This window comes from Pangasianodon hypophthalmus, chromosome 3, assembly GCF_027358585.1.
Source record: "Pangasianodon hypophthalmus isolate fPanHyp1 chromosome 3, fPanHyp1.pri, whole genome shotgun sequence".
NCBI lineage: Eukaryota > Metazoa > Chordata > Actinopteri > Siluriformes > Pangasiidae > Pangasianodon > Pangasianodon hypophthalmus.
In genome coordinates this window covers 13,043,213-13,055,259 of record NC_069712.1, presented here as the reverse complement: position 1 = coordinate 13,055,259, position 12,047 = coordinate 13,043,213, and the positions used below count along the sequence as shown (strand labels likewise).

General features: G+C 38.8%; 1 protein-coding gene across 1 annotated transcript; it reads right to left on the bottom strand.

The window, feature by feature from the left end:
- Positions 1-437: 437 nt before the first annotated feature.
- On the bottom strand, positions 438-10,803 carry abcb10 (ATP-binding cassette, sub-family B (MDR/TAP), member 10). The gene is made up of 14 exons (XM_026938485.3): positions 10,587-10,803; positions 9,695-10,497; positions 7,016-7,216; positions 6,599-6,801; positions 5,942-6,076; positions 5,410-5,556; positions 5,180-5,315; positions 4,944-5,039; positions 4,606-4,815; positions 4,429-4,508; positions 4,138-4,318; positions 3,956-3,999; positions 3,831-3,865; positions 438-2,102 (listed from the first exon to the last, which is right to left on the bottom strand). Exons 2-14 carry the CDS (start codon positions 10,083-10,085, stop codon positions 1,847-1,849), a joined length of 2,115 nt encoding a protein of 704 aa, XP_026794286.3. The 5' UTR covers positions 10,086-10,497; positions 10,587-10,803; the 3' UTR covers positions 438-1,846.
- Between the last annotated feature and the right edge of the window lie 1,244 nt (positions 10,804-12,047).

The window sequence follows — 12,047 nt, the reverse complement described above, 5'->3', positions numbered from 1 at the left end:
AACTGTTAGAGGCTCCTTATCACCAAGGGAGCTAAGCAGCTTAGTCACTTGACTAAACTGGAGAAAAGTCTGAACAAGAATCTTAACTTGGTAGAATCTTAGAGTTTGGGATTTAATCTGGCCTGGAAGTGCACCGGAATGAAATCATATAATGGATTGGGGAAGATGCAGAATTAAATGCTATGAATTGTAAAGGATAAATTAATTATAACACAATAAAAAAAAAAGTTTAGGTGTGTTTATGACTTCAGTTACATGTAACTAATTTTACATAAATCATAACCTTTGCTTTATTTATAAATGTACACTAATAGGTGGTTGCAGTCTGTAGAGAAGGTGCATGTAAAATGTCAGGCCAACAGTGCCCTCTTTTGGTACCACATGCTTTTTAAGCCTCAAATCATGTTCAAGTTGTGAGAGATTTCTTGACACTGTAATTAATTCAATCAGTAGTTTATTTATATAAAGAATTTTCATAAGTTAGCACACCTAACATTATAATACACCCACAGATTAAAAGAAATATTCTATTTATCACACTTACAAAACACCTATTTTGATTGCAGACTCTAATAGTGTATGTTCGCACAGATAATCATCTCTCAAGTTTTTTCTTTTTGGTGGTCATTCATACTATTCTCCATTGTGTTTGCAAATATGGACTGTTCCCTGTGCTGAAGGCCAGTAGTTTGAAGGTTGACTGCAAAACAACAGTTCTGGGTGGATCCTTCTCCTATACAGCAGCTGACATTTCCACATACTTAAACAATGTGCAAGTCTCTGATACAGGATTGACCAGCTGAATTGTTTATGAGCTGAAATACCACAGTTTAGGCAAACATGGTCAAATATTTCATTATATACAATAAAACTGAAACCACAATAATAATGAGCTTCTCCCAGATCCCAAAATCTTTTTATAAATTGAAAGCATACCTGTCTTTTACCAACAAAGAGAGCAGTGAATCACATACTACTGTATGATTAGAATGATTATGATCCTGAAAATTGTATTACTAGGAATATTTATACTATATGAAAGGGTATAAAATATTCGATGACTAAAAAAAGCACAGTTTCCAGTTATACTGCATGTAAAGTGGCAGTGTCTTAAATTAATAGTCCTCTGTGTTTGTTACACTTTTGTACCTTATAATGGAGTTGAGTGTTGACATCAGTTTTTGAGTAAACACACACTACCAGTCAAAAGTTTGTACACACTAGATTGAATACACATTTTTCATTGTCTTAAAGACATTTAAAACCTAGTGGGAGGAAGTGGGAGGAAATGGGAGGGAAAGAAATTATATTTTGAGAAAGAGTTATGGTTGAAATTTGTCTCACACAAGGTAAATATTTAAAAATCTGAATCAAAATGTATTTTAAATAAGTTTTCACCTACAACAAGTATGTTTAATTAAAACTAAACTGTTTCCCCAAACAAGTAATTCCTATTTAGAATGCAGGAGAAGCCTGGCCTGTTTGGGAACTTTAAGAAACACCTCCTGGATGAAACTGTGTCATGAAACTGGTTGAGAAGACACCTGGAGTGCACAGCTTCCTCAGGAATACTGTTAAAAATTGTATATATAAAACTGTTTGGATTTGTTAAACACTTTTCTTGATCACTACATAATTCCACTGTTAGTTCATAGAGTAAGTAGATGTCTTCATTAATATTCTAAAATAAAGAAAAATCTTCCTATAAACAAACATTTGACTGGTAGTTTATACTGCATGTAGGCACTCAGATACAACTACAGCTCTTTTCTTCTGACACTGCATGTCAGTTTACATACACATTCATTTTCATTGGTACTTTCTTCAGATGTCAGAATGTCTTCTTCTATTTGGCGAGAGCCAGCTTCTGCTCAGCATTTAAAAAGGCCTGTTTCTCCATGAGCTTGCGGAAGAGACCGTCTTGGTTGGTGAGAAGCTGGGCATGACGGCCACACTCCACCACATGCCGCTGGTCCAGCACAGCCACAGCATCTGCATTCTGGATAGTGGAGAGACGGTGAGCGATGACAAGCACCGTGCGGTCCTGCATTAGCCGGTCCAGGGCCTCTTGTACCAAGAACTCATTCTCTGCATCCAGAGCACTGTGGAGTTCACAAGAGAAGAGCACGAAATTATGAAAATTATATTAGTACATATATAAGGAATAAGCTTGTCCCAGAGGCCCACTCTATCCATTTTGCACTGATCAGTGCTATCTATGACTCAGTGATGCAGCACATTAATCCCATATAATTGAAAATAGCAAAATCACCATTTAGCAAATTAGTTAGTTACAATGATCGGCAATTTTAAAAGCTCTAGACAGTAAGCTCAAGTCCACACTGTTTAAAAAACAACTGACAACCACACCTCTACAATTCTGGCTCGCACTACATGAAATAAAGAATAAAATAAATGATGTAAACAAAAGGTTTTATAAATCATTTGTTAGCATAAATGGATATTGACGTCAGAGCATTAGTACAGTGACTTACTGTACCCAGTTTACTTTAAATTTCTGCTTTTATTCATAGCAGTGTAGAGCACTACAGCAAAGGAAATTAAACTGAATAGTATACTTTTTTTAAGAAAATTAGATTCCTAATTAATATGAACAAGTAACATGTCACAGTTGTTGCCAGAAATTGCCAGAGCGGTCTGAATAGCCTCCGGTTAAACCATTATGTAGGCATAATATGTTGGGCCTAAATGACTGCAGAATATGCATTTTTGTCATCTCACACCCAGCACCAATGATTTACTACCATGATTAATTAAAACCCTTTTGGCCATGATTGTTTTTCACATACAGAAATATTTAATAGCATTCTAAGTGTTTCACTTTCATTACTGCATTCCTGTTAAAAGCAGAACATCTTTCATGTTTGAACAAGTATAGGCTTTCATCAGAAACATTAAAACCACTCAGCATTCAGCCTAAACCTACAGTCGGGTTGTGGGGAAAAACACAAACAGAAAAAGCAGCTCAGTAGAAATCATAGTTCTATGAGTTATACTGTAGCGTACAACATACAAAACATTCCCTTGAGAGAATAAGCACCAATTTTTTTCAGTTTCTAGCATTAGGCTTACATAATCTACATTAGTAGTAAATTACACTACACTGCACACAACCTTATCTGTATCCAAGCTACATTATAGTGAGTTGTTCAATATCTGTGTGCAAACAGTCAATAAAAACCTGACCCAATGGCTCAATGTAACCTGAAGCAATTAATAGCCTATTAATACCCAGAACAATGGTGCAATAGCCTTACTCAACCAAAAATTGGTACAGCAGTCCGAATAAACTTATTTAATTGTTAGTGATGCATTGGTAGTTGGTCTTGCATCAAAAAAATGGCAGAGAGTACAGACCAAAGTTGTGTTTTAAATGACGTACTATACACTATGCTCTTACACTGTACACTACTTACTCTACCGTCTATATATACATACATAAATTGGACAAACAGTTGTGTTAATCTCTCTTCTCTCTCTCTGGTCAGTTTCGTAACAAAGGGGAGTTTCTCCTGGGTGGGTTGTTAGCCCTCCGCAGGATAGTCGGTTGGTGGGGCTGCCACCTCACAGCGTACCGACACGCTATTATTGTTATTGTTGTGTTAATGTAAAGCTTTAGTCTGAAGTTTATATTTGTAACACTCAGTTTGTGGATTTTATTTTAAATAAATGAAAAAATGGTACTGAAAATTGTTCTTTTTTAATCCAATTAATCAATTGCTCATAAAATAAAATAATTGCAGCACTAATTGCTAGTAATATAATGTGAATGATTTAAGCCATTGCCATTACACAAACGAACAACTTACCTTGTGGCTTCATCTAGTAACAGTATTTTGGGGTTCTATCAGAAAAAAAATAAGCATTTTAGACTTCACTGATGAGTAGCATGAAATGTCTTATGGAATAAAGGGAGAAAAGCATGATTAACTACCTTTAGCAAGGCCCTTGCTATAGCAATTCTTTGTTTCTGTCCACCTGTTCAACCAATAAATCCATTAGTGAAACCAAGTTTGAAATATCAGCATATTCATAACAGAGAATGCATCAGCGAAAGAAAGCAGAACAAAATATTTAAAATGCCCACACAAAAACTAAAATAATATGTTTAGGTACCTGACAGTAGTACTCCTTTCTCTCCAACAACAGTGTCAAAGCCTTTGGGAAAGCCATTAATGAAATCATGAGCATTAGCAATCTGTGCTGCTCGTAGGATGTCCTGTGTTGTGACCTGACTGGGATCTGTTGCTCCATACGCAATGTTCTCAGCAATGGAGCAGGAGAAGAGGACTGGCTCCTAAGCAAAAAAAAAACAACAACACTATACCTCAGGGCATTCTAAGGATTAAATAATCATAACAGTGACACAGTGTAATGATGTAGCCATTTGCTCGTGATGCTGCTTACCTGGCTTACAGTTCCAATATGACTCCGCAGCCAATAAGCATTCAGCGTCCGGATGTCATGGCCATCAATAGTTACCATACCTAAGTCAGGGTGAGAAATTAAACAGAATTGTTAATGCAAAAGTCTGACTCTGTGCAAGAGTGAAAAATGGAGGCCCTCACAGACCCCAGTGCTCACCTGAGTCTGGGTCATACAGACGGAGCAAAAGGGACACAAGAGTAGATTTTCCAGAGCCACTTGACCCCACCACTGCCATCACTGAACCAGCTGGCACAGACAGACTCAGGTTCTGGAAGATGGGGACATCCTTCCTTGTCGGGTAAGCAAACGACACGTTACGGAACTCTAGGGCTCCCTTCAGCTGCTCTGGTCTCAACACAAGTCCCTCTGGGAGACAAGTGGAACACAGGGTTAAATAAGTCTTTCTGACTAACTGATCAACACAATGCTTGGTAAGTATTTATGTCATGACCACATAACATTTTAGTAAAAACTTTTGTTTTGGTGATATTTACCATTGAGAGGAAATTCAGGCTTCCGCTCCATCAGTTCCCACAGGCGTGTCCCAGCCCCAAACCCCTTCATCAGCTCTGAATAGAACGAGCTCAGGCCTTGCAATTAACAGTACATAAAGAGTACACACAAATTAGGAATACTACATGAACCTACTGTGACTTGTCTGTTATTGTGTGAGGTATTGAGCACATATCACTGATGCATGTTGTTCGTATGCAGAGCAATTTGTCCTCACCAGCAATGCTGATGCCCACCCAGAAGGCATACATAAGGAAGGAGGAAAGCTCTCCTACTGTCATGTGCTCACTACCCATCAGCAGCCCACCTTTATACAGCACACTCAGGACGATCATGTTGCCACTCAGGCCCGTCTACACACACATATACAGTTTAAACACTGTAGTTTGAATATAACTTCTCAATGTGTACAGGTAAAATTTGTAAATATGTTTTAAAAAGACATACCACTCCAAAGAACCCAGCAGTAAGCATAGCTTCCTTCTTAGCCAGTCGGAGGACATACTCCACCTTCTCTGCGTAGGTCTGCACTTCTGTCAGCTCTTTGCCAAATGCCCTAACTGTTCGTAGGTTACCGATCCTCTCTTCTGCCAGCTATACCATGCACAGAAAAGTATAAAGAGATAAAGTGCTAAATAAATTAACACTATAAGTAAATTAAGAACAAGGTGGAAATTTGCAATTTTTGATGACGCAATCATCACTTGCATATAAAACAACTGGCAACCACAAACAATAGAAATTGTTTATCAAGTGTTATGAGATTATTTGCATATTATGTGTAATATAACATTAGATTTCAGTCCAGCTAACCAAAAACACATTTGACTACAAGTGTAAATGTGTAGCAGATGTGTAGTTAAAATCTTTTCAGGATCCAATCCTGATAGAAAGAGCCCCATAAAACGATAATGTGCAAGCAGTTTTATTGCTATAGCACCTAAATTAAATGTGCACAAAGAGCACAAAGAGTTCTGACCTGTGTGGCCTGTGCCAGAGCATCCTGTGTTTGTTTAGATATGGCGCGCACGTATCTTCCATAGATGACTGCCAGGCCCGCCACAGGAGGTACAATCATTAGGACAAAGGTGGCAAGACTGGGTGACACATAGAACTAAAGAGAAGGAAAGTAAGCGATGAAATTCAGGGAGCTGACAATGTCTCTGCAATTACAAATACAATCTAGCACTGTAGGTCTGTTTAGAAGACCTAAAACAGTATAGTAATAAAACAGCAGAGTTGAAATTCAGAAAACTGCTGCTGTTTATTCACTGTTCGCATAAATGAGCGTCATTCAAATTCAAACAACTTAACCATCTTATTCATACATACAGAGAAGAAAAACTACTTATGGCTTATTATGAAACCATTAGGATTACATACATGAACTTGACTACACGTCAGAACAAACAGAGACCAATTCTTCTCTGCCTGAGTAAATAAAACATTCTCACAAAAAAAAAAAAAAAAAAAAAAAATTTTGCAGGAGAAAAAGCTCCAAATGTTTATATTCATGATCCAAAAATTACTTTTTACCATAGGTTAAACTAAACAATGATAAATACAAATGTCAGTCAACATTACTGAGTGCACTGATTCCAGTCACAGCATCTGTTAGCTTTAGACTGCTGCTCACCATCATGCTGACTCCAGCTCCAGCCTGAGCAACTGACCGTAGACCATCAGACATGTTGTCAGTGAGAGCATGTCCAACTAGAACCGTGTCTGAGGAAAGGCGGTTAATGAGCTCACCAGTGCGGGTCTTATCGAAGAATCCCACCTCCTGCCTCAAAATTGAGGAAAAAAGGGATTCACGTAAGTTTCTCACAATCTGCTGCCCTGCAAAAACCATCACAGACAAGAGTGTGCTCAAGTCAAACAGTGAATCGGCGATGACAGTTTCATTCATTCAGAGTCTCATTCATTAACACAACCTCCAGTGTAAAATCTACTGCTAATGTTTCTATATTGCAACTATCGTAAATAAACAAGGTAGAACAATATATCTGCTCTTCAAGTGGCTTTTGCATTGTGGCTACTGCTGAGAGCTCACCTGAGACATGAATAAGATATACACGTGCAGCGTTGGCAGCACCACCACACAGGAAAACCCCTGCCAGCATGATGCACAGGGAGGTCAGGGAGGCACTAAAGTCTGCAGATGAGTTTGAGTAGACGGTGTCGATCACTTTACCCAGGAAAAATGGAGCAGACATGGTGACGGCACTGGAGACAACAAGGAAGCTCACGGCAGCTGTCAGGAAATTCAGATGGCAACACAATATAATAAAGAACAATAGTCAAACACATTTATCTTATGCATATATAAAGCTGACAATTGTTCGGTACAATATATGTATTTAAAAGATATGGCATTGCTGACACTGAACGAAAAGTCTGTTCAATCTTTTTGCTTAAATCTATCATATGAATTAGTACTAACTGACATTGAAATGTTACTTACACTGCATGTAAGTAATGCTGGAATAAACAATATCTGAAATTACACTGAGGAAGCAGCAACTGAATAGTGGTGTCACCAGGGTTTTAGATAAAAGGGAGATAAAGAGGTACAAGAAGGGATGGTAACCACATAATTATGCATAGGACAAACATGCTTTTGCAGAATATTAACTGTTTGTTGGTGCAAAATAAATGAGCTCATGAGATTTTGGTACAAAATACAATGCTTGTGCAATGGCTCTGATCGATTTTCCCTCTTTTCTCAGCTTCCAAATGGTTTGTTTTTCTCCCATAGACAGCTCTCTTGTCATCATGTTGGTTCAACCTTTTTAACAACAAATGCAGTCATCACAGGTGAAACCCAGGACTCAAACCAAGAGGAGACATTCAGGACATTCAGAGCTATTGATTGTTTAAACAAGCACTCTAACAGGATATATCTGGGCAACAAGTAAACACCTGTCGATCACATGTTCCAATATTTTTTATCACTTGAAAAATGGGTGGGTTCAAACCAAAAGGTGCCGTGTTCTAAGTTGTTTAACCCATGTAGATGTAAATATCAGAAAATGAAAGCTGAAATTCTGATCAACTGTCCCATACAAATCTTCTGATTTCAAATCCAAATGTCTTCAGTGTATAGAAAAATAAAAGAATTGGCATTGCTGTTCCAATACTTTTATAGGGGACTGTATAACTTAATGCAGCGTTAAAATTAATATAACTGCAACCCAGGATTTTGATCGGCTGGAGATTATGTAAGCAGATTTTTATTCTGAAAATGAAAGTGGTGTGCAATCCTCCCTATAGCTCAAAGTTATTTATCCAATTAATCTGATATTTAAACTCACACTGGTTATGGAGCTATTGGCGGTTTTCCCTACACATGTTGCTATAAAGTGCATCAAGGGGAAAAACAGGTCAAAATAGATAAAACTGAACTACCAAAGGGTGTGCATTACTGGGCACTTATTGTCTTTATTATAAGGCAGTTTTACCTTGGTAGTTCATGTTAAAGTATTTTTTAATTAGAACAGCTTCTTAATCATTAGTTCATAGAGGAACAGTTCTTAAATTTAACTGCTGTGCAATCTTCCCTATAGCTCACAGAAAATAATAAAATGAATTTAATTTTATACACACGCTATTTAAGAATCTATTTATGTTTTTTTTTTTCTCAGACTCATTTATTTAAGTTTATATAATTTTTTTATTACCTGCAAGAGGCAAATAAAAGACAGGACATATATGATAGCGGTAGATAAAGGGTGCGCTTAATGTGTTTTTTCATCATGCAGTTTTACTTCTGTAGCTCATGTAGGTGTATTGTTATTATAATCAGTTGATAAAAGAGCAGCTTGAAAAATAAAGTGGTGTGCAATCCTCTTCCAACAGTACATCGCTTATGGCCCCCAGAGGTTCAGAAGCAGCCCTGGTCATCACCACAACAACAACACCAAAATGCAGACTTGGATAGGACTTTAACTCCCAGGAAATGAATAGCTCCCAGTAGAATCCTTGTCATGTTTTAATTATTGCAATTCTACCACACTATGCAACACCATAACAACACCATAAAAAACCTCATAAATTGCATACACTTGAAAAAAGGGGACACTGAAGTGCTTAGCTTAAAAAAAAAAATCAAAGGAATTACTTCTTAACTAAATATAAAGCACAGACTCCATGCTTGGCCTTTTCCTTTCAAACCTGTCACTGTTTTAACACTGATCAGATGTTTCATTAGGCCGTAATAAGCTTTTAATGGAAGAAAGATTAATTGGGAACTCTGCTTTAATTTTTTTTGGGTCATTCAGTAGACAGTAGTTATAATCAATCAGTAAAGTATAAGAAAACTTACACTTGTGTTTCTTGGTTGCTGTTTTAACACATTAAGCCGTTTTAAGCTCTGATTTGAATGCTGTTTCGAACTTTTTGCCAGTAGATAACATTTATGACAATGTCAGTGTGAGAGAGATTTGGTGTTGCTTGGTCATTGCTTTGGTACTTTAAGACTCATTATGCTTTTTTCCCCTACATTAAGCTTTTTAGAACGTCCCAAAAAAGGCTCCACCTAACACACTAAAGGGCTCCTCAGTTTATCCCTCTGAAAACAGAGTGGAACAGAGGGCTTCCCTTGCAAAAAGGTCCCAAGTAGAACCCTTGACAAACCCTTTTTTCCTAACAATGTAGGAGTAATTAACCATACAAAGATGTTTTTTGAGGTCAGAGTTTGGGTGGCTGATTTGAATAGGTGTGTGCTTTTTACCTGATAGCCTCCAGCGCTCTGGATGAGCAAGCTGCAATAACTTTTTGAAGTCATCTGAGGATATCCGTCCAGGTCTGTCTTTGGTTTTGACCTCACTACCTGCATGCTCTGCTGCTTGCTTGGAGTCTGTTGACGTGCAGTAAAAAGCAAATGGAGTGGAGGCCCTGATGTGTGTCCAAACACAATGTGGACCTAAACTTGCTCCAGGTCGGACGTGAGAAAAAAGGGATGCTTCAAGTACAGTTTTACAGACCAGTTTTCTCCGGGATCTCATTAAAGTCACACCAGACAGCTGGTAAAGTCTTACTTGGCGTTTGCAGGTGATAGTCCACTGCTGTAGCAGCTTCCTGGTAGTGAATCTTGACATTTGCAACATCATTACTCCACACATTTAGAGGAAGTAAGCTGAACTGAGGCTTTAGCTTTGGTCCACTTCACTTTCAATGACGGTCATAATCACAAGTCCATCCACAAAAGCGCAGAAACCTTGTTACACTCCGTCTGGCTCTTAGTTAGTGAGTAATTAGCTAAACTAATAACTAAACACATATTCTTGATAGTTTCAGTTTCTGGCATCTTCAGAGAAGGAAAGCCTATTGTGAGCCAGGCTACTGTTCAGTTTCTGACGGTTACTGAACATTATCTGGGTCTGACAGCTACACACAGCCTTGTCCCTCGTTATCTCCTCTCACACCCTCACAGGTTTCTGGCACTCCCAAATGTCACCAAAATCTGTCACACACTAATGTGTCCTATGTGTCCTTCCCTGTAGCGTCCATGTTGCCTGGCAAAGCCTGGGTTTACTGGCAAAGAAACGAAACCGACACCAATAAATAAACACATTTATATAATTTAAACTATATATATAAGCGAGAAATTAAAAAAAATTTACCCCTGTAAATGTCCTAAAAGAAGCTGTTAATTACAGTAGACCAGTGGAGACAAGTTTCCCAACACACAGGTTGTGACCGCACCGACTACACAACTACCGCACTAGCACTGCTCTACAAGAGGTGCAGATAGAAGGAGGCGTACTTTGCTCACATACTGTTTAGTACAGGAGGGTGCTGCTGCAGTGAGCTACCATAAAGCCTTCTCTAACTTCCGGGTTATTTTTGATGCCGGAAGCTGGCTTTGCTTGGTAACTTTACTTCCGCTGTAAGCTCATAAGAGCTTGGGCAGATAGTAGATGTGTTCTGACCAGATTAGCAGCACTTTACCGTTAATGACTACGGTTTTATGGCGTCAGGACGGATGAAAAACATCGTCCTACGCAGGGAAAATGATGCGGAATTAAGAGTTAAAAGCTGGTTGATAAAATGTCGGTATCTGAGAGGATAAGAGCTCGGCGGAGCAGAATATGGATATTTGAGAGAAGTTTGAGTGTTTTGTAACGGCCAGTCATTTGGGACCACTGTGGACTAGGGATGGACTAGATTATACCAAGTAGTACCCAGAATAATTATAAAGATATTTTGAAGTCTTGTTGAATGAACTACAATAAGACAGTGGCTAGCAAGAATTAAGTGTGAAATAAATAATAGAATTTCGATTTTGGGTCCTGTTTATTTACTGAAATACACACACACACACTCCTGCGCAAAAATGGGCCAAGCCCCAAATGTAAAATATTAATCTTTTAATGGTCTTAACAACAAACCAACGAACTGTTTGGAGAGAAACAGGGGAAGTTAGAAACAGGGAAATTCACTTATGCCGAGTTCACACTGCACGATTTTAGCCCGATTTTTCACTCGCCGACAGGTTTTGCGAAATCGCCGACAAATGCCTGAAATCGGAGGCAAATCGGTGCTCGTTCACGCGAGTGACAATCACGCAGTGTGAATTATCAAAGACGCGATCTGAGAGAATCACCGATGCGTCGCCGACGCTCGTGAAATATGTGGCATGCTAAATATCTGGACCTGTCGGCGGTTCAAAATCCTGCTGTGTGAAATGAGTTCTGACTGAAACAAACTTCGGCAATGACCTCCAGCCAATGAGAGAGCAAGATACAGGGCAGGGGGAAGCTCGGGGAGGAGTTAGAAAATATCAGAAAACATGGCTTCGGTGCCGAAAAAGGCTCCTTCTCGGTCTATTTGGACCCAAGAAAGGGAGGACAGCTTGGTCGAACTTTGGCAGGAGCACCCATGTCTTTCTGTTGTTTCGTGTGAGCTGTACCACAACAGGGTCGAGAAAGAAAAAAGTCTCCCCAACCATTTCCTCCTCCATAATCTTTTTTTTCTTTTTTGCCTTTTTGCCCTTTCGCTGCAAATCAGCGCTTAGACCATTTGGATCGCGAGCTACTTGCGGGCCATTTCCAGTCTCGCGCGAGAACTCTGCTCTCACGTGT

What these genes read in the sequence shown, in the direction of transcription:
- abcb10 (XM_026938485.3), bottom strand. Translation starts at nt 10,085, where the DNA reads ATGTGTGGAGTAATGATGTTGCAAATGTCAAGATTCACTACCAGGAAG. An exon ending in AGAGCGCTGGAGGCTATCAG is followed by an intron (nt 7,217 to 9,694) that starts GTAAAAAGCACA and finishes ATTTCCTGACAG; the next exon opens with CTGCCGTGAGCTTCCTTGTT. An exon ending in TAGCAAGGGCCTTGCTAAAG is followed by an intron (nt 3,866 to 3,955) that starts GTAGTTAATCAT and finishes TTTTTCTGATAG; the next exon opens with AACCCCAAAATACTGTTACT.